This window comes from Gymnoscopelus microlampas (assembly GCF_963454915.1).
Source record: "Gymnoscopelus microlampas genome assembly, chromosome: 10".
Taxonomy (NCBI): Eukaryota; Metazoa; Chordata; class Actinopteri; order Myctophiformes; family Myctophidae; genus Gymnoscopelus; species Gymnoscopelus microlampas.
This window is the reverse complement of record NC_139947.1, coordinates 22962099-22982262: the sequence shown is the minus strand read 5'-3', so window position 1 is coordinate 22982262 and position 20164 is coordinate 22962099. Positions and strand designations below refer to the sequence as shown.

Here is a 20164-nt window from a genome sequence, read left to right as displayed (position 1 = left end):
CACCATGTCCAGGAAACAGGCAGTAAAACCTGTGCGCAGCAACAAGAAGTGTGATGTGGAGCGCAAGCGGGACGAGCGGGCAGCACGCCGGGCCATTGCCAAAGACCGCAAGAATCGGCCTCAGGATGGCGACGAAGGGGAGGAGTTTGTCAGTTTCTCCAACCAGCTCCAAGCGCTGGGCCTCAGGTTGAGAGAGGTCCCTGGAGACGGGTAAAGCCTGCTTGATACTCTATGGATTGATACATTCAATGACAGCGTCCCGTGTCAAAATTATCCGATCTTCAAGCTCACAAAGCATGGCATTCGTGACATACTGTTGGAGTCCCTCCAACAGTAGGCCTATACATTTCTCAGTAGAATAAAGTCTCCTCCTAGACCCACCTGATTTGTGCTGCCAGTTCCTTGGTACAAAAACAAGGAAACCTTTCTACCAGCTCCAGTTTCAAATAAATTAGTTAGATTTTGGAGAACTGGAAGGGGGCTTGGAACCCCAGTGGATGAATGATTTTGGATTTTTCTAACTCCATTAACTGAATCCTGCAATCTAGAGCCTTACAAGTGATAGTTCAGGTTTTGACATGTAATAAAATAACCCAAACCAATCTCCCATTAGATATTTCTCGTAAGTGCCAATTCAAAAATAACCTTCAACTATTTGACAAGAACCTTGTAATATCGAAACCCAAGTTAAAATCTGAACTATTACTTTAAATGGTATGAATCTGTTGTTGTGTGACATACTGTAGTGATCAAGGGTCAATTGATTAAATGAGTGTAGCAGGTGCCTGTGCTTAAAAGCAACGAGTTGCTTTTACTTGGCTCATTGACATGGCGTTAAATGATGGTGTTGAAAGACACCTATCTAGTAGTAGTAGTCGTAGTGGACTGATTTGTTTTGCTGGAAAGCTTAAACTGGTCACTATAGCAACAAGTAGCTAATTACATGGATTTCATCTGATGTTGCTTGTGGCGCGGGAACATAAAGCTACGTCCTCTGTGTTTATTTTCATAGAATATTGTGCAACGATGTCTGACGTTGTCGCGCGAATGTAATGTAGTACTGTAAAGATGCTGGAGGAACCATTGCTTTGAAGTATCACATGGAGGTGTAACATGCCAGTAATACTGGTAATGTCATCTCAACAAATGTATAAGTATTTTTAGTTTAAACATAGCATTACTTGTCTCCTCCCAATAGGCAAACCCAGTCTGAGAAAAACGAGACGAGTATGACGTCAGTACTATGTCGTGATATTGATGACAGTTATCTCCTTATGTGGAGATTTTTGCGGATTTATAGATATTTTTGCAGAACCGCTCTCCAGCCGTCTTCACAACGGGCCCCACACTCCCTCGGGTCCTCTGCGATACACACGGCAAGTTTGAAGTTGATCGATCGGACAGATATGCGAAGGAGAGTTATATTTACACACGCATGCAGAGATTTTACGCACTTAAAGTTAGATGCATAGGTTGTAATCTAACAATAATGTTTTCCGTGCCAGCCAGAATGACGAGGGCTTTTTATTCATCTTCTTACTTTGTTCAATGATCAACTTTAGTAGCTAAAAAACTTAAATGTCTTGATAATGCAACATTTTTCTTTAATGAACATTGGTTGCCACTTGCCAACTATTTGCTGGCATTAGATTTGGATAAAATACAACCATGTCAACAAAAATGATGAACGACGTGTTTTGAAGGCATTGATTTTAGTCTTTTAATTTAACAATACTGTCTCTTATCTTCCCTGTAGGAACTGTCTGTTCAGAGCTCTAGGTGACCAGTTAGAAGGACACTCCAGGGGACACCTGCGGCTGCGTCAGGAGACAGTCCAGTACATGACGTCCTATCGACAAGACTTTGAGCCCTTTGTGGAGGACGACGTGCCCTTTGCACAGCACTGTGAGGACACAACTCAGTTTTAATCCTGGCCTTGTCATGTAGTCCATAAACTTACTTGTGCAAATATGACAATTGAAAAAAATACAATTGTGTGACTAATGCCTTTGCTTGCATGTCTTGCCCTACAGTGTCTAATCTCGCTCAGCCTGGTACTTTCGCTGGCAATGATGCCATTGTGGCTTTCGCCCGCAGTCAGCAGCTGAAAGTCGTCATCCATCAGCTGAATACACCACTTTGGGAGGTAGTTGACACAGCACACACAAAGAATATTAAATGATACTGTATGATCGAATGCATTATTAAGCTTAATTTATACTCCCATGCTGAAAACGGCCGATGTACAAGCTTACATACAATGTGTTGTTATACGATGCATTGTGAGCTTGTAGATCGTCTGTTTTTGGCCCCGCGACATGCTTAAGGTGTGTGAGCACTAATATCCACACTGTTCCACCAAGCAACACATGTGTTGTTTTCTATGCAGATCAATGGCGCAGAGAAGCAAGCAGGCAGAGAGCTACACATCGCATATCGCTATGGCGACCACTATGACAGCGTGAGGTGCACTGGGGACAACTCGGAGACGCCTGCTCAGCTGCGCATAGAGGTGAAGAAAATGTACCATCTCAATGTTGCCTTGTACTAAAGTACCATTACTAATATACAATCGAACATCTCAACCGGGCTACATACTCCAATTGGCCAAAAGGCAATAAAACCAAAAGGATGTCATTCGGAACTTTGTTTGGCTGTTTTTGTCGTCATCGTTATAGTTGTGGTGTGGACTACACCATCCACTTCATTAAAACCTAATCGTCTCGAATACTTAATTAAAGCAAAGGTTAAAGCCACAATCTGCGATTTCTTCAGCTGGAAGGCTGAATGTAGAGCAGCATGAACATAGGTTTAGAACGATAATATCAAAACATCATAATTTTACATATTGTGCTCAGAGGTCGCGTTAGTCCGATAATTGCCGGTTTTGACCGTTTATTTATGACAAAGACCGGAAAAAATAAATCTCTCCGGACATCCTGACCGGAAAAAATAAATCTCTCCGGACATCCTGACCGGTTGATAATGACACGGCTTAATTATCACCGCAAAATTAGGCCTCTCTCTCTCTCTCTCTCACTCACTCACTCACTCACTCACTCACTCACTCACTCACTCACTCACTCACTCACTCACTCAGCGTGCGTGTGTGTGTTTCTGGGAGAGAGAGGGAGAGACGTACTAGACAAAAAGAGTTTGTCACACACTGTTAGGTTACACCTATTTCCTGTTAATAATAACCAGTGTAAAATGTGCTACATTGGGCGGTAAATAGGAGACACTTTATTGTGAAGGTACAACAGGAAAAAGAAGAGAGCTAGTTGTTGCTGCTGCTGCGTAGCCAGCGGTCTCGGCAGTCCGCGGTCCGGTTACAAGTTACATTATATAAAGTTGTGTATTTAAGAGCCAGTCACACACAAGTTGTATCATTACTAGTTAGAATATGTCACAGATACTAGGCTAATACAATGGCACTTGTGAGTAAAGTTGGCAAGTTGCCCTACAGTTTAACAACAGTGCAGGTTGAAGATGAAATCTAACACAGATGCGTAAATACTCTTCACAACAGCTATAGGCTACTGCAACTATGGCATCGAGGTGAAACATGACGTTAATCATAATCGTGGACCTATTTTTAACTCTATGAGGTGGACACGTTAAAACGTTACCACTTTGAACTGAATAGCTCTATGAGAAGACGACAAGATTCTCACAACTCATCAACTTTCCCACGGCTGTCCCAACTAGACGCACGGACCGCATCCACTGTCTAATTATACAGTATAACCTCCTATGAGTGAGTAGTGGTCTATATTTATTGCCCTAACAGGTCAGCTGAGCCACGTTATGAAGGATTCATCTGAAATGCCCAATTTTGTGCAGTGCCCTTTGATTAGAAAATGCATACAAAAACGCAATTGATTATTGAGAAACCATTACGCACGGAGCATGCGCAAATGGTAATGTAGGTAATTAATGTATTTGTGTAAAATGACCCTGCTATATAAAATGTGTAGGCTATATTATGATGGTTCATGTTCAAATAGCTCAATCCAAAATATAATGCTGTAGGCCTAATTGTTATGCTGTATTTACGCACCTGCTTGTCATTAATGCATACAAATAATTATGACCGTTATTTTTGTCAGATGTCCGATAAATTTGAATCCTTCCGGACATTGGGGCCGGCAGATTAAAATCCTAGCGCGACCCCTGATTGTGCTAATAGTTTAGGAAACTTTAGAGTGCTAGTGTGGGGGCTCCTTTCTCGCTATTTCACAAATCACAGATAGGGACTTGGCCTGAGAAACATTTTCAGATGTTTTGCTATAATCAGTGTAGTAGTATTAAAACAAATGACATTCTTTTTGCTGACATGGTCTAATCTTTATCCTCATCAGAATCTGCAGAATTCACGAGGCCAGCAGCGTGAGTTTGGGGACGGACAGAGGGACAGAAGGACACCAACATCGCCCACTTCCTTTGAGGAGGACAACGTGATCCTGAGTTCCATCAAAAACCGAGGACTCCAGAGTGAGGAGCCACAGATTTTGTACCTACTGTTGACAATGTTATGGATGATACTTAGTTGATGTTTTGTGGGCTTATAGATCTGATATTCGGCATGCAACCAAATTATAACTCAGGCTACAATTCATACAGACTGTAAACGTGCTTTTATAGCACAGTAGATGACACAATGGATGGTTTAGAAGTAAGTCTGTCAGGTGGAATCTCCTTACACAGATGCATCAGGCTCAAGCATGCACCAAAACGTCAAGCATTTCGTCTGTATGCATATATAGGGTTTAAGTAAGAGATGAACACTGAGCATGTAAATAAGAAGGGGCAGAATGACTACAAATCTTTTAAGTATGATTTATACTGTGTTGTACGAAAATAACACCACAACATCTGATGGACATTGGCAATAATGATAATGTATGATGTCTGTCGCAGCTGAAGAGGAGAACCTGCTCCAGCTGAGTGCGGCCACCATCAACGCTGAGTGGCTGGTGGGCTCTGTGCTTGGCCAGCCCTGCCAGGGCCAGTGTGGCTCACACTCCTGCTCAGCTTGCAGAGCTGCAGCCATGAATGGTGCTGAGCAGAAGCAGCCATCAGAGGGCAGCAGCAACCTTCACAAACCTAAGGTAGAGGTATAGAGTGGATGATATCTTTTTGTAGGCTAAACCGGAGTTATGTCCACCATGGGATCCCACCACAGATTTCCATTGGAATTTATGTATTGAGTTTTGGATAAATTACTCTGTGTGTATATTGCTCTGTGTAGCAAACAAGGCTATGGGAAAAAGTATTGGACATCTGGTGAGGGGACCCATTGTGAACTCACTTCCAAATTTGAGTGAGTTCCAAACACTACAGCTGCAAAAAAGGGGCCCTATTTGGCAACCAAATGTAACTGAATGCAAATCATGTGTTTTGTAAACTCTTTTGTAAAAATCATGCGTCTCTGTAAGTACTGGGTTTCAATCTTTTCTTTATCCCAGGTGTCCACCAAGCAGAAGAAAGAGCAGCAGCGACAGGAGAAGAAGAAACGCCAGGAGGAGAGACATCGACAGAAGGTTCTGCAGAGCAAAGGGAACTTCGACCAGAACCTGCCAGAGGCTGTTACCTTAGTGCCAGCCCTCAACACTCTGAGTATATAGACTGGAGCATGGCCAAACAACACCTACTACTACTCTAGCTACCAGTGGCTGACGCTGTCAAACAAATGTTTTGCACATTGTCAAACTTCTTCAATCACAACGGATGACTTTTCCAAAAAGAAAAGAAACCCTTTCCCTTTCCTTTGCAAATGTTATTATGGTGCCTGCGACTTTTGTGTGTGTGTGTGTGTGTGTGTGCGAGTGTGGATTACATGTGCTCGTTTTCAGTTGTGAGAAAAGAGCGAACCAAACCTGGAGGATTCAACTGTATTTTGAGTATTTGTTGGGGTTTGGAGTTTATTTTCTTACCTGGGTTTCTTTCTCAGATGTGGTCTACCTGCCGAGGTACCTTCTCCCTTTCCATGCTGGTGTGAATGCACGGCCACCATGCAGATGTTCATGTGCAGCTGGGCTTTTTCGTTTGCCATTTGATTGAGTTGAACATTTAGTTTCTTGGTCCTAGCCAAAGATTAAAACTAAAGGATGAGCGGTTGATGAATGATTGTTATGCACACAGTCTAACATAAATGAGGAATGTGGCAATAAATAATCTTTACAGTGATGTAATTTTTTTTAGGTGTTATTTGTCGTGTTGGGTGTTCATTTACTGAGCCATCTACCTTACAATTTGAATCTACAGTCATGCGCGAGAATGTTTGTACGAGACCACTGTCCGCGCTGTGCACTGCGCATGCGTGGACGCACTTTCCCTAACCAATTACACGCCACTTCACGCTTACAACTCCTGGACATGGCAACCCCGCCCCCCATCCAAATACTGTCTGTCTGACTCTTTGGGAGGCTTGAACGCAGCCAACGCCACATTCTGGTCCTGCAAGAGCCTGTGATAGATAGATGAACGGGTGAAATGTGTCCGTCTCTCAGTTTGCTTTCGTTTTCGGTTTGCGTCTCGAAACAAACACTGCTGTTGCTCTCGCTTTTGGTTTGCATGTCGAAAACGTCTACAGCCTACTACACGAAAGCCTCGCGCCAGCGACTAGACGGAAGGGTCGCGTAGCGACTCGCACCTCTAGTTAGATACAATTGTATAAAAACGAGTGGAGAAACATAAAAAATGCTTCCATACTGGTGGATTGCACGATACAATTAAGCAATTAACATCTGATCATGCTCTGTGGCATGTATAAAATTTGCTAAGCAAATTTGGCAAGGGTGAAAGAACTGCAAGTGACTATGAAAGAGGGTTCATTATTTGGGCACGGTTGGCAGGAGATTCACAAAGGCTCTCCTGCCCACATGGCAAGGCTAATGTTTAAATAGGAAGAGTGACTAAAGTGACATCTGCATTTGAATCATGGGAAAGGCATCAGTCATTAATTAGGGCATTTTCCTGGCATGGTTCGGGTCCACTTGTTCCCTCATCCAAGGATGACAATGCAAGGGGTGTGTCATTGTGTGTTCTATTTCAGGAAACAAGAAGTTCCTACAAATAGAAAAAAATGCCAGCAGCCTAATCAAATTGAATTGATGAATGAATTCCATTTGCAACATAATGTCTAAATGACATGGGCTGTGACTAACAAGATCAGAGAACAAGGAAGTGTGGTGACCTTGCTGGAGGGGACAGTGGTACAGTTGACTGGCCCCTTTTGGTTGGATGACATTAAGACCAGACACTGTTATTTATAAATCATCAGGAAACTTTTCAACTACTTAAACCTAAAATACAAAACCTTGAACACATATTGAACTAGCGATACAAAACACCCATAAATCGCACATAGGCTGCCATTAAGAGGCACAAATGTCAAATTATTTGCACACTGTTGCTTGCCTGGGGCAGTGGTGGACCACTCATGTTTGTCTGAGGGGGGGAGGAAAAAAAAATCCAGCGCGCAGAAAGATTTTTTTTCCACATTTTATATTTTGTGATATATTTGTATTTATATATTTACAACTTTCTTAATGTCATACACTGGTCACATGACAACCTGTACTGCACTATTGTATATATATATAAAAAAATCACACCCAGTGTGAAGTGGGCGGTGTGTGGTCATCACAACATGACTCACTTTAAAAAAAGGATAAATGACTTTTTTTAAAGTCCATACTGCTATTCATAGGGCTGCACATGTGTCATGTGTTTCGCTAGCCAATCACAGTCCTGAATTTGCAAAGTCAGCCAATCACATTACAGTTAGTGGTGATGACACTAGCTGTAATGTGATTGGCTGATATGAAAAAAGTATCGATTTGCATTAACAATGGAAGGGTTAGGGGGTACACAAATGTTTTGGTCGGTGTCCAAAACTCACTTATAGGGGGCGGCTACACCACCCCAAAAAACAAAAAAAACTACGAAATCAGGAGGGCATTTTCCACTATAGAAGCATCCCATGAGGGCACATTGTCTTACGTGGGAACGAGTAGAGGCCACATAATTTCCGAGCATGTAGAGCAGTCTAGTGGGCAGCACTTTATCACGTTTTGTCTTGTAACATGGGCCACTATATTGGGAACTTTATCATGATTGTTTTATTTACAATAGGGGCATCCAAGAGTCCACAACTGGCCTGGGGAGGGTGCAGAGTATTTCCCAAATCGCCAAAGTAATTTGAAGCGAACAGTCAGTGGTTGTTTTGACACATTTAGATGCACTAACGCCTCTGCATATGTTTTTCAGGCTTAAATAACAATGTACTGTACAACAACTATATAAGTTAAGTAGCCTTGGGAACCAACGGTTCCTGAGCCATGTGGCCCATATGGTTTCTAAAGCGTGTGTGAGGTGGCTTGATGTACAAGTACATCCTCCAGCCATGATGTATAAGTATACCCCCTGGACTAGTGTGTCGCAGGGACACTACTATAAATGTGTGATGATCAACTTCAAACTTGGCGTGAGTGTCACTGAGGACCCGAGGGAGTACGGTGCCCATTGCAAAGTCGGTCAGATCAGTGGTACACCAAAAAATATTGATAAATCCACAATTTCCCATATATGGAGTTGCCAGCCATTGATGACATCATCAATGTGACACCGCCATAGTAATGACATCACACAGACTGTTCTGGCCTCCATATACGAACATAAAGGGTCACAGGTAGACAAATAGAGATCTTCATATATGGGCATAAAAGGAACATAGACGATAGATGGTACAATTGGTATTGCATAACTGGAGGGGCATCAATTCCCAACTGGCATAATTCCCAATGGATATCGGCCTAGTTCTTTAATAATAATATCCATTTAACAGGAAGAACCCCCAAAATAAGTGGCTGGTATAGTAAAGAAAAGTACTTCTTCTGGGTAGAGCACAGTTACTCGTCTGTGAGGTCCTGAACAAAAAGGAACTCTGAGCGGCTCAGTCCCACCTCTCTCAGCTTGGGGGGGTTGGGCTGCTCCTCAGTGGGAAGGCAGGGCAACACTCGGCGAGGGAAGTTTGTCACTATCTGAAACCGCTCTGGGGTTTCTTTCAAAGAGAAGAGGTAGTCATATATTACCGTCAGAGACTGCCCAAAGAGGAATCGTCTCTCCACACGTGTGTCATTGGGCAGCTTAAACCCTATTTTGATACTTTCTGGATGATCTGCAGGAGGCTCCGGAGGAAGACACTCTGACTTCCTCTCTTTCTCCTCCTCAAGTGTCCATCGCCTAGTCTCCTCAGCCAGAGCACTCTGTCGCACCTTCTCTACCTCTTGCAGTTTCTGCTCCTCTTCCTCCCTCTTCCTTCGGTTCTTCTCCTGGTCGGCATGCAGAGACGCCAGGTATGCTTCATCTTGCTCCTGCCTCAACACTTGCGCCTGGTTCCTCTCCTCTCGTTCCATACGCTCTGACGTCACGTATGGTTGGTTGGCCTCCATGATGATGGTGAGCTGTTTGATGAGGTCCTCTGGCTGAATGAGGCCCTCCAGCCTGCCCACCACAGTCATCCTACGTTCCTTCTGCACAACCATGGCAAGAAAAGGGAAGGAATGGTTCTCTTGCAGGGCCTTGGACACTGTGACCCCTTCTGGCCTGCTTGCGGAGCACGCCCAAACAAGCATTTCCTGGTTGAGGAAGTTTATGACTTCTTCTGCACATAATGTGAAGCGGCAAAACTCATCTGTGTCTTGGTTATTCTCGCCATGAAGGTAAACTAATAGGAAACGTTGGTCACGTTTGGCATCGTTCAGCGCCTCGCTGTATGTTCCCTGGTAAAATATTGGGTGTGACCGACCGTACTTCTCCTCAAAGAATTGAATAAAGGATACATCGTCCCCAACGGGATATGTGACAGGGCGTCTGATGTACCGCAAGGCGAACCTGAATATGTCCAGAAGTGTGTAAGTTGTAAATCTAAAAGGTAGTGCTATGAAGTAGTAACTCCATCCTAGTAAACCCCTGGGTTGTGCTGTTGAGAATCTGCATCCCAGAAATCCCCTGGGTTGTGGCCTTGCGATGATGTAACTATACATTCCATGCTGTGCTGTGTAGACCTGTAATGGCCTGGAGGCTGGTGGATTAGGCACATTGGGGACCCCCTCCTGTTCATTCAGTCTGTCTTGTACTGCAGCCTCTATGTTCCAATTGTGCTGTTCTAATGTACAACGACATTGGTCTGTGTCCTCCAAACCCATCATGTCCTGAAATTGGAGGAGTTTTTCGGTCTGCTCCTGGGTTAATTCTTGCTCCATTGGCTCCTCCATCTTCCTCGGCAGGCGCTTAGCAAGGCTGAACCCTAGCACCTCTGTCAGCAACTTTTATAGTAGCAGTGATGTCACAATTAGATGTTTCGACCTAACATTGTGATTGGCTGAGATGCTACAGTATGTTTCCAAATACAGACCTCAGAGTACACCATGTTTAACCTAGCAACAGCCGCCGCTGACTGTCATAAGCTTTCATAAGCTTTGTCTCAAATGCAAAATGCGACTGCGGTCCCCAGCCAGAAATTAACATTCTGTTGGACACCTTGAATATAAGTTGACTATGACTAAAGGAAGTGATGTGCCCGGTGCCGAGTCTGTAGAATAGGCGGTTGTCCAGAACAGCCGATCCGACCAATACGCTCATAGGCATATATGGCGAACTGGTTGTCCAGAACCTGCGATCCAACCGCTATTCCCATATATTCGCATGCCCATATATGGGACCGACCAACTTCAAACTCAGCATGCATATTGCCGAGGACCTGAGGGTGTGTTGTGCCAAGTGGTAAGTCGGTCGGATCAGCGGATCTCCCAAAAATATCGATAAATCTGTAAATCCCCATGAATGGAGTACGCTGATGTCATCAATATAATCGTAGACTGGTCTAGACTGTCTACGATGACTATGGGCATTCCTGTCACGGAACTCCATATATGGGCATAAGAGGGACACACATCCTATATTACTTAAAATTGGCGGGCAGCCCACAAAAGGGGAATGCCCATATGTGGAGGAATGCCCAAAAGGGGAATGCCCATATATCTCCATATATGGGCAAAAGAAATTGCCCTTGGCAGATTAGGTCTGGCCCCTCTCCATAGACGGGTTTCATGTTTGTAAACATTGAGAGGATATGACCGCGCAGAGGAGGGGTAAGCCTATAGAGGGCGCCATTACCCGCAGCAGCTCTGGTCAAATGTCCATTCATAAAAGAAATTATCTTCACCGGGTTTAATGAAAGTAGATTAAATTATGCAGTTTGTAATACCTTGTTTACTCAATAAAAAAGATTTGTTGGAAGTTGGATCTGTTTGTATATAATAGCAGCATTATGCCTATTATGCCTATAATAGCAGAATTATGGCTATCTAACTCCCGAACATAACAACAGAGTGAACGGCGCAACAATTCGTTTCCCCCGAGCATGCGCAGATTGCGCATTCTGCTCTGTGATGACGTCGCGCGGAAATCCGTCTATAGAGATTTGATTTCTCTCCCTCCAAAGTTGTGAGGGACCAATCAGGGCCCAGTATGCAAATATGGGGCGGGTTTATCACCAGAGGCATTTTTTATTTGCCCCTCCGAAATGCAGGTTCCACACAGAGATTCAAGACTAATATCTACGCAGTGATTATTACCATTTTTCTATCGATCAGGCACCCCATGGAGACTTGAATTCATGGATAATCTTTAGTTTTTGTCGCATTCCTAATATAAGAAAATAATTTGATGACCAGCGGACCGGTAGGCAGTGGTTCCGGAAGGAGATATAAAGGAGACTCTTTGTGTCTCCTACCGGAACCGCTGCCGGTCATCAAATCATTGGCTTAGGAATGTGACAAAAACACAAATATATCCATGAATTCAAGTCTCCATGGGGTGACTAAACGATAGGAAAAAGGGCATTTTGGGGGTGAACGATCCCTTTAACAAAAGTCTTCCATAATGAGAAGTCTTGAGAAGAGACATCATCACAGTCTGCATGGTAGGCTGTTTATTATACTCAGCCAGGCCAAAGGCAGTTTTCACCATTTTTTTTGTTTGTTTGTCCGGTGCTAATCTCAGAAGCACAGGCTGTCATATGCTCCCATGTTTCAATTTTTTGGGAAATATTTAACTTTAATTTTATGACGGAAGTCAGTGGCGGCGGTATTGGTCTGAAACTTCGCACAAATATGGAGTCATAAGTCATAGGTATGTCAAAGGTGATTGACGACACACAGGGTAGGCCACCCAACTTTTCCCCTCATGATGTTGCATTTCAAATCAGGGACAACTTCTCTCATTTCATGGGAGCTACTTGAGTTACAGTTAACAGCTGATGCAGGGCTGCTGAGAAAAAACATACATGGACATAGAAGATTTAGACAGACAAATCATGGTTTAATATTGAAGTTATGATTACCACTTTTATTTAGGGCAATTCAATTCCAAGAATTAAAAGAGCTAGCTTGGAGATTCCTAAGCGTGAGGGGGGGATGTGCGTGCCAAACTTTTTGCTCTATTGGGCAGCTAATATGTCCAAACTGAACTATTGGCTTTCCATGCATGAGACTGGTCAGGGACCATTTACAACGCTGCTGGCTCGTAGGCTGATACTTCAGCAGTGGAAGTCAGGGAAACCTCCCTCGTTCAGTCAAAGAGGTACTCTCTATGATACCTCTAGAGAAATTGAGGTACAATCACAGTGGCTCTTTAAAACTTGGACCCCTTTCATAGATTTTGTTGAAATATATACCTTTCACTTGAATCCACACTCCCTTGTATAGTTTGACATCACTCAACAAATTTGGATACAGAGCATTTTTGTCCTTTTTTTATACTTGTGAACTTAATGGTGGAATAGGACAAGAGTTGTTAATGTAACTTAATCTGAAAAGTACAATACATTCTGATGAACATCATACTGTTTGGTTTGTCTCTTTTTTTTTTACTATTTGTCCATTTACTGTTTGCTGTCTTGTTTTATTTTTGTCTTTACTGTCTTGACTGTTTTTGACCTGTGCTCCGAGGAGCACATTTTCTAGTTTGTTTTGTTATGACCTTGATGGGGGTGGGAGGGTGGGGGGTTGAGGAAATAAGATATCGGATACAGTACAATGTACATGTATGTGTATTGTCTGTTACACAAGGAATATAAAAATAGTGTTCTCTTTAATGAATGACATTGTAAAATATAGTGTGATGCATAATGTGTGGGTGATGTGAGGTCCAATCTTACATTCAATGGGTTGCAGGTGCAGAGGTGTCTATGATGTAGTTGTAGGGTATATTAAGCACATATTGCCACCTGATTCGGATGCTATCAATGCATTGAATTCGAAGCCGGTGATATTGCCAGGGTTTGGCTTTATTTTTCATCAACATGCATGTTGTCTGTGAAATGTATGCTTTCTTTTCTACAATTAAGCCATCCCATAGTGCCCTCTAGCGGATTTTGTCATTCATTGTTTGTGAAAAGAAAGAGTTGGAACACATAACCACGATGAGGCAACTTCAGTGGAAAGGGCAGGGTGAATTAAGGATATAACGTAATACCCTAGTATTAAATAGTAAATAGGCCAAATTAACTTTCAACCTGGTGTCCCTATTTTGGGCACGCTTGACAGTGTGAGCTTGGAGGTCAGTTATTTTTTAGCCAAAGTATAAAATAGGGCTTTGCCTTAGGTGGTTGACACATTAAGCTGTGCCCAGGTACAGTAGGTGACCACATTAATGCTACATCCCTGGTTTATGTATAGGATAAACTAAAGGGTCGAGTAATAACACTTCCAAAGAAGAATGTTATTGGTTATGCAATCCCGACCAATATCTGTAGGATGTCTTCCATTACATGTTTAACGGAAATGACTTAGTCCCCCAAAATCAGCCATTTCTTATTTCCCAATAAACTGCACAAATTATCAGACGATATCTTTAATTTAACATATTTACATAATCCAACACATTTATTTTCCCCAGTTTAGGTCAGGTTGAAAAGATCTTCTTTGCTCAAGGAAGTTCACATTTTCATAAACTATTTCAAGTACAATCATACCAGAATACAGGTACTGTAAAATCAGCAAAAACTGATTAATAAATCAGAATAAATTAACATTTTACTTAAGGCACACTCAGTAGTAAACAAACACCAAATAAATTGATCAGATGAAGCCCTTCAAAAGCAATATGGACAAAAGTGAAGCTGTATACAAGAATGTAGAACATATCACACTCCTTCACTGACAGCTTGATGTTTTAAGTGGATTATTTGCAGCTTGTGGAGGATACACAAAGCAAAAACAAAACAATTAACTGCTATAATAGAAAAAGCAGAATGAAAGTAAATTCCAAGTTAACACAAGTTAATTAAATAATTACCATCCCAAAAAATCAGCTTGTTATTTCTGTTCTGCTCAAGAATCATATCATTATAGTTTGTTTAAAGAACATCAACAAAAAAGAAAATATACAAGTTGGTCACACAGAATTACAATGCATACGTGTATACGTATGTGTCGTGTTTTACTTTTAGATTGGCAAGTGTCAGTGGATGGGAGAAGCCATTATGTGGTCAAAATAAACGCAACTTGATTTGGGAGCATATCTAAGTTTCCAAGGTCCCCTATAAACCTAACCCCAACGGTGCCCTGGGAACATACGTAGGAATGGCCCCCTTGACTCACGTCAGCAATATTTGAAACACATACACAGGGTGTTGTTTAGACATGCAAGTAGAGCAAATTTTCAAATAAATGTGAAAATTAATTAAGAAGTTAATACATTTTGACCACCACTCCTACAGCATCATGACTTCAGCGTTTGTAGAAGTTGAGATCCCTTACTAAAGGGAGGCCGGTAACTTGCAGGAAGAACAACTTCCTTTATACAAGCATCAACAGAACGTGCTCTGTTTTATACACTAAACATTCTCACTGATAGAAAGTCCCTCCATTTTGAGCTGAGCAGGTTAAGAGTGCAAAGACATCTGTCTATCCAGACTGGACAAGACTCCTTCAAACAGTGGGGTCGCCCTGTCAAAATGGAGAGGTAATGTGAGCACTGGTGACAGGGCAGACAGCTGTGCTGTAACAGTGTCATCTACATTGAGCCCCCTCATGCTAAATTGTCACCCATTAGCTCAAAGCGTAAAACCAACCAATCGTGCCAACAGCACAAACTTAATTTTTGTGCAGCAATCCTGCTCTGTTATTTTGCACCTGGTGTCATGGCTGCCTTCCTAAGGAGTGGCTTCTTCACCTGTGATGGTCACCTGGTAAAGTCAGAGGCGGAGGGTTAGAACAGGACAGCAGCAGCTATGATGGCTATGTAGATTCCCAAGGGAAGGAACAAAACCCATTACAGATAGGATAATGCACACAGATGTCCTAGATATTAGCAAATGGTCAGTTTATAATTTGTGAGGTATAGATGAATTTGTTAGGTCGACAGAAAAGAGGCAAAGCCGTCCTTTAGATTTCTCCTTAATTTAATCAAGAGTGAATTAATCAATATAAAACATCATCAAAAACACAAAAACTGGGGTTAGAGTGGCAAGAAATTTAAGGAAAGGTTAGCACACAGTCCAAGCTCATCGCAAGTAAACAATTAGCCTACAGCAGATATGGTTCTCCCAAGTGTTCTGCATATTACCACCATCACCGTATTTTTAAGAAATCTAGGGAAAAGTAGCATGTTTACAATACATAAAGTAGACAGGAAGCAATGTGTGTTTGTACATTCTGGGCATGGCAGTTGGCAGCACCGCTTGATGAGGTTACTTTGATCCAGGTTACTCAATTAATTTTGAAAGACATTTTTACAAGGTGTGTAGAGCCATAATACAATTGTCAACAGTGCTGTAAATGGCGAATTGTGGTCGAATAGGACAGTGGATGTCATTGCAAGGTGCCATAAACGCTCACTGAAAAACAAACAAGGAAGAAATATTTGTTCACAAAACCCTTATAACTTTGATACTTGAAGGCACCAGGAAAAGTTAAACTGTGTATCAACTAAACAGTTACAAAACACAAAATGGCCTCCCGATTTATACAAGAGGCTTACCGGGGGAAAACATGAGCTATTTTTTGTCACTTGGATCGTCAAATAGTATGCTATGCTATACTATACATATTCTGAAATACACAAAGTGCAATGTAAGCAGATGTCTCGCTAGCCTAGCCATCACAGCTTCATCATTTAGGACTAATTGTAATTGGGCCAGTGAACAAACACGATGGAAGCAAAATTTTGTGATTTGCAATCTTGATCCTGTTGGATGTAAATTGAATTCTTACATATGACAACACTGTGAAAAAGATTGTGCCTTACTCACAAATTTGAATGAGAATTCACTTTCACACACGCACCTACTTCATCCAGTTTTGAAAAGAAAAGAAAAACGCAAAAGTGTGCACACAGTAAAATACTCTGTTAATTTATCCATTTGTAACTCTGCGAGAATTTGGTTACATTTGTACACTCTCAGAGTTAAATTAACAGAGACTTTTTCTGTGCACCCAATCAGGCCAACCACTCCAAACAGGGCCCACAGATAATGGAGAAGAAAATGTCCACATCCAGAGAGAGGAGACAAACTCAAACCCCAGAAATCAACACACACCAGGAAAGGACCGATAGAGAAATGGAAAATCGTTGCCACCACACACAAAAGTCAAAAACCAAAGCACATAAGGTTCATTTTGCGTGTTTTTAATTCCAGTTCAAAGTATTGGGTTTGTCTGTGTGTGTTTTATACCTTGCTCCTGAAGAGGGGTTTAGCACCGGGGCCACAGTACTCATTATAGATGAGCTTGAACAGGAACAGGTGGAAAAGGGTGATGAGTGAGGCCACGCTGAACCAGAAGAGGAAGGGCAGACCTGGGTACCTGTTTGCCATGTGCTCCTCATGTGCCAGGATGGCTTTGAGGTGCAGCGTGTGGCGCAGGTCCTGCAGGTGACGCAGATCCGTGGAGATGTAAAGAAGCGGCGTGATTGGCTGCGTCACCATCACGGGGAAGGTGTGGCCTTTCACCTCGGACGTCAGCTCCACCGGCTCGTTGAGGCAGCCCGCCTCGCAGGCGTACAGCTTCACAGGCTGCTCCTGTTGTTTGACCGACACGTGGAGGAACGGCTTCCCCTCCGCGTCCAGCAGCACCGCCAGGTTGATCAGGTCCTGGTTGTAGTGGATTCCCCTCAGCGCATAGCTGTTGTGCAGCACGTCCGGGTCGGCCTGGAACTGAAGGTGGTTCTCTGTGAACTGGAGCCCACCGAAGCTGAGTGTCATGCCCTGCATCACGCCGTGCGCTCCGGCCGCTACCAGTACCTTGCATCCTCTCTTCTGGAGCGTCAGAGTCCACAGTGTGACGAGCTGGAGAATCTGGGCAGCACTGCTAATGCGCTCGGGCCACAGGTTCTCTGCGTGCATGGTGGCGTGCCCGCTGAAGCAGTGGTCGGCGTAGTTGAGGCTCGACTCCAGGCGTGCGCGCTCTTCGCTGCCCAACCTCCGGTCTAGCAACGGCGCCGTGGATGAGGAGAGGATGTAGTAAAGTGTGGTGTTCACCGTGTGGCTTGACGGTGTGTGGGAGTCTGTGATTTTCCTCATTTCCACACCTGTAATACACAAAAAGGAAACCATGACGGATGTAGATTCCAAAGAGCCTGTATCAGAGCCGTGCTTGATTATTTTCAACTGAAGCGAAAACATTGTAGAGCAAGCTCTCTTTTTCAAGCACGCCCTGATCACAGCATGTAAAACAAGTACAATTATAAAATGGAATACATATAATACAAAACATTTAAAAAACACATGTATTACGATGAAGAATTTGGTGCTTGTCGAACAACTCACCGGAGATGAAGAGGTCCATCCAAGCTTGTTGGTGATCCTCAACCAGGTCATCTACACTGGCCCTCAGCAGCTCCCCAAGCTCCTTCTTGGCTCCATCTCGGAGCCTAATGAAGGTCTCCTCCAGCTTGGAGGACTCAATGGGCTCTGACGTCCACACCACTGACAGAACGTTATTGGCGTAGTCAGACTTGGCTGATACCTGGATCCTGCTGCTCAGCCTTTTTGTGGCCACAACCACCAGCACGATATGGTTCTTCTCCACAAGCACTCTGCCAGAGGACAGCACAAGCTCATTGTCCTCCACTTTCTCCACGCTGGAGGAGAACTTACTCCCAAAAGAGGGCGTCTCAGAGGACACCTCCAGTGTGGCCGTCCTGTCGGATGGGTTGCTGATGTGGATTCGCTGAAGGTAAACATTAGGCCGGCTGCGGTGTGCTATGAATTCCTCCCTGATGCTCACACAGTCCCGTGCTGTCTGTGAGGTGGCTGGCAGGATGCATCGCACTGAGAGTACGGACCCTTTCCGGAACCACAACATGGTAGCGTGGGCCTCCGCTCGCGTCCCCGGCAAGTGGATGCCCACAATCGGGGAGTATTCAGTCTGATGGACTGGAGCTGAACCCGGTTGGGAAGAAGAAGCCACCCATAATTTGTTCGAGTCAATGTCAACCAGGATATGGCCATTGCCTGATACGAAAGGCGTGTCAACTTTATCCTGAGGCGTGCTGTAGATTCCCTCTCCTCTGTCGACAAGCGACTTCCACCTGTGGATTTCAGTCTGAAGGCATTGGCCAGCAACTCCCCCCGACTTGTTTGAGCCACTGAAGAACCTCAACCCACTGTCTGCACCCAGGTACCAGTAGAAAATAAGGAAGAGTAACAGTCCGATGAGCAGTCGTCTTGCCCAACTGCTCGACAGCAAACCTGGCAGACCCTTTAATCTTTGCTGGAGCCACATTGTGGATTCAAGTGATACAGCTGAACGCGAAATTCAGTTTGCAATCAAACGAACAAGCTGATCGGTGCTTTGATTTTGTATTGACCCAGCTATGGCAGCCAGGTAGGGACCTCAGACCTGGGTCATTGTTTCGACAGCAAATGATTGATGGAAGCTGACAAACTGGATTAGCTATCCGGCTAACACCGCAACTAGCGATAGGAACTAAATCTATGGAAACTTTGCCCTAGTTTCTCACATCGTTACTATCATTAGGTTATTATCATTCATTATGCAGGTCAGCAGACGTTTGTCGAAGCCGGCCGTTACATTTCATGTCGTTCTGAGGTGTGTCTAGTCCTCGGAAAAATCACTTGTTTGCAAACACCTCTCCGTCGTTGACACTTCTGGGTTTACAAAAAAAACTGCCGTAAAGCTTTGCGTAATGAACGCACAACCGGAACTGTCGTGGTGGTGTTATTTACGACACATGGTGGAAACTAAAAAAAAAAACATAACATAATTTATTTTCGTGAGGATTAAAGATAAATGCATCCGATTCAGAACTTAAAGTAAATCTTCCTAAACTAAAGAGCGATCTTTCATATTACTCATACATCAGAACAGGCTTGTCACTTGATTTATTCCGAATTATTTCCATTTTCTTTTCATTTGTGGGTTCCACACGCTGCATATTAGAGCCGTTTGGGTTTAATCAGATCCATATAATGTACAGCTGTGATCAGTGGTGTAAAGTAACTAAGTACATGTACTCAAGTACTGTACTTAAGTACAATTTTGAGGTATTTTTACTTTCTTCAGTATTTACAATTTTCAATACTTTTACTTCTACCCCACTACATCTCTGAGGAAAATATTGTACTTTTACTCCACTACAATTATATGAAAACTTAAGTTACTAGTTACTTTTTCAAAATATGTTTTATACACTTTGAACTCGCAAAGTGGGAAATTCTGCACAATGAGTACTTTTACAGTTTACTTTATATTATATATAGTATATTTTTATGCTGATACTTTTGTACTTTTGTTCAAGTACATTTAGAATATGGGACTTCTACTTGTAACAGAGTATCTGCATTGCAGTATTGATACTTTTACTAAAGTAAAACATGTGAGTACTTCTTCCATCGCTGCTGTGATTGATACGTGATATGAGTCACGTAGACTCGAGTAGAGCCCCCGCCGGGGGGCGTTACTGGGTGGGTGGCGTCCATAAGGGTAACAGGATAGGTGGGCGGTAGGGGTTGCAGGATAGGTGGGCACCTAGGAGTGGGCACCTCGATGTTAAATAGGCTCTATGTACAGCAGCCATATTGGGAATGAATTGGCCCCCTTCCTTACTTCCTTCACAGGTGTTACCAATG

General features: G+C 43.2%; 3 protein-coding genes across 5 annotated transcripts in view; 1 reads left to right on the top strand and 2 right to left on the bottom strand.

The window, feature by feature from the left end:
* The window catches only part of otud3 (OTU deubiquitinase 3), an 8486-nt gene extending 2297 nt beyond the window's left edge, over nt 1-6189 (top strand). Inside the window, exons 2-8 of one of the 2 annotated variants that reach the window (XM_084069127.1) lie at nt 1-210; nt 1757-1905; nt 2034-2146; nt 2390-2512; nt 4362-4494; nt 4921-5111; nt 5469-6189. The exon at nt 1-210 is cut by the window's left edge and continues 104 nt beyond it. In XM_084069127.1, the coding sequence (XP_083925253.1) occupies nt 5-210; nt 1757-1905; nt 2034-2146; nt 2390-2512; nt 4362-4494; nt 4921-5111; nt 5469-5627 (1074 nt within the window). In that variant the 5' untranslated portion in view covers nt 1-4 and the 3' untranslated portion in view covers nt 5628-6189. Of the gene's footprint in view, nt 211-326; nt 1377-1756; nt 1906-2033; nt 2147-2389; nt 2513-4361; nt 4495-4920; nt 5112-5468 lie in introns of those variants that run through there. The other variant, XM_084069128.1, reaches the window with a different exon arrangement.
* Nucleotides 6190-8915: 2726 nt separating this feature from the next.
* Nucleotides 8916-10283, bottom strand: LOC311053766 (FAS-associated factor 2-like; the record flags this gene model as incomplete). Its single annotated transcript, XM_084069453.1, has 1 exon — nt 8916-10283. The coding sequence occupies one exon, from the start codon at nt 10281-10283 to the stop codon at nt 8916-8918; it is 1368 nt and encodes a 455-aa protein (XP_083925579.1).
* A 3804-nt stretch (nt 10284-14087) lies between these two features.
* On the bottom strand, nt 14088-19181 carry kiaa2013 (KIAA2013 ortholog). Of its 2 annotated transcripts, XM_084068586.1 has the most exons (4): nt 17840-19181; nt 16748-17601; nt 15207-15259; nt 14088-15020 (listed from the first exon to the last, which is right to left on the bottom strand). In XM_084068586.1, the coding sequence occupies exons 1-3, from the start codon at nt 18795-18797 to the stop codon at nt 15227-15229; spliced, it is 1845 nt and encodes a 614-aa protein (XP_083924712.1). In that variant the 5' UTR covers nt 18798-19181; the 3' UTR covers nt 14088-15020; nt 15207-15226. The 2 variants fall into 2 exon arrangements, with proteins under 2 accessions (XP_083924712.1, XP_083924711.1); XM_084068585.1 differs by having other exon boundaries at nt 14088-15259.
* Nucleotides 19182-20164: the final 983 nt, after the last annotated feature.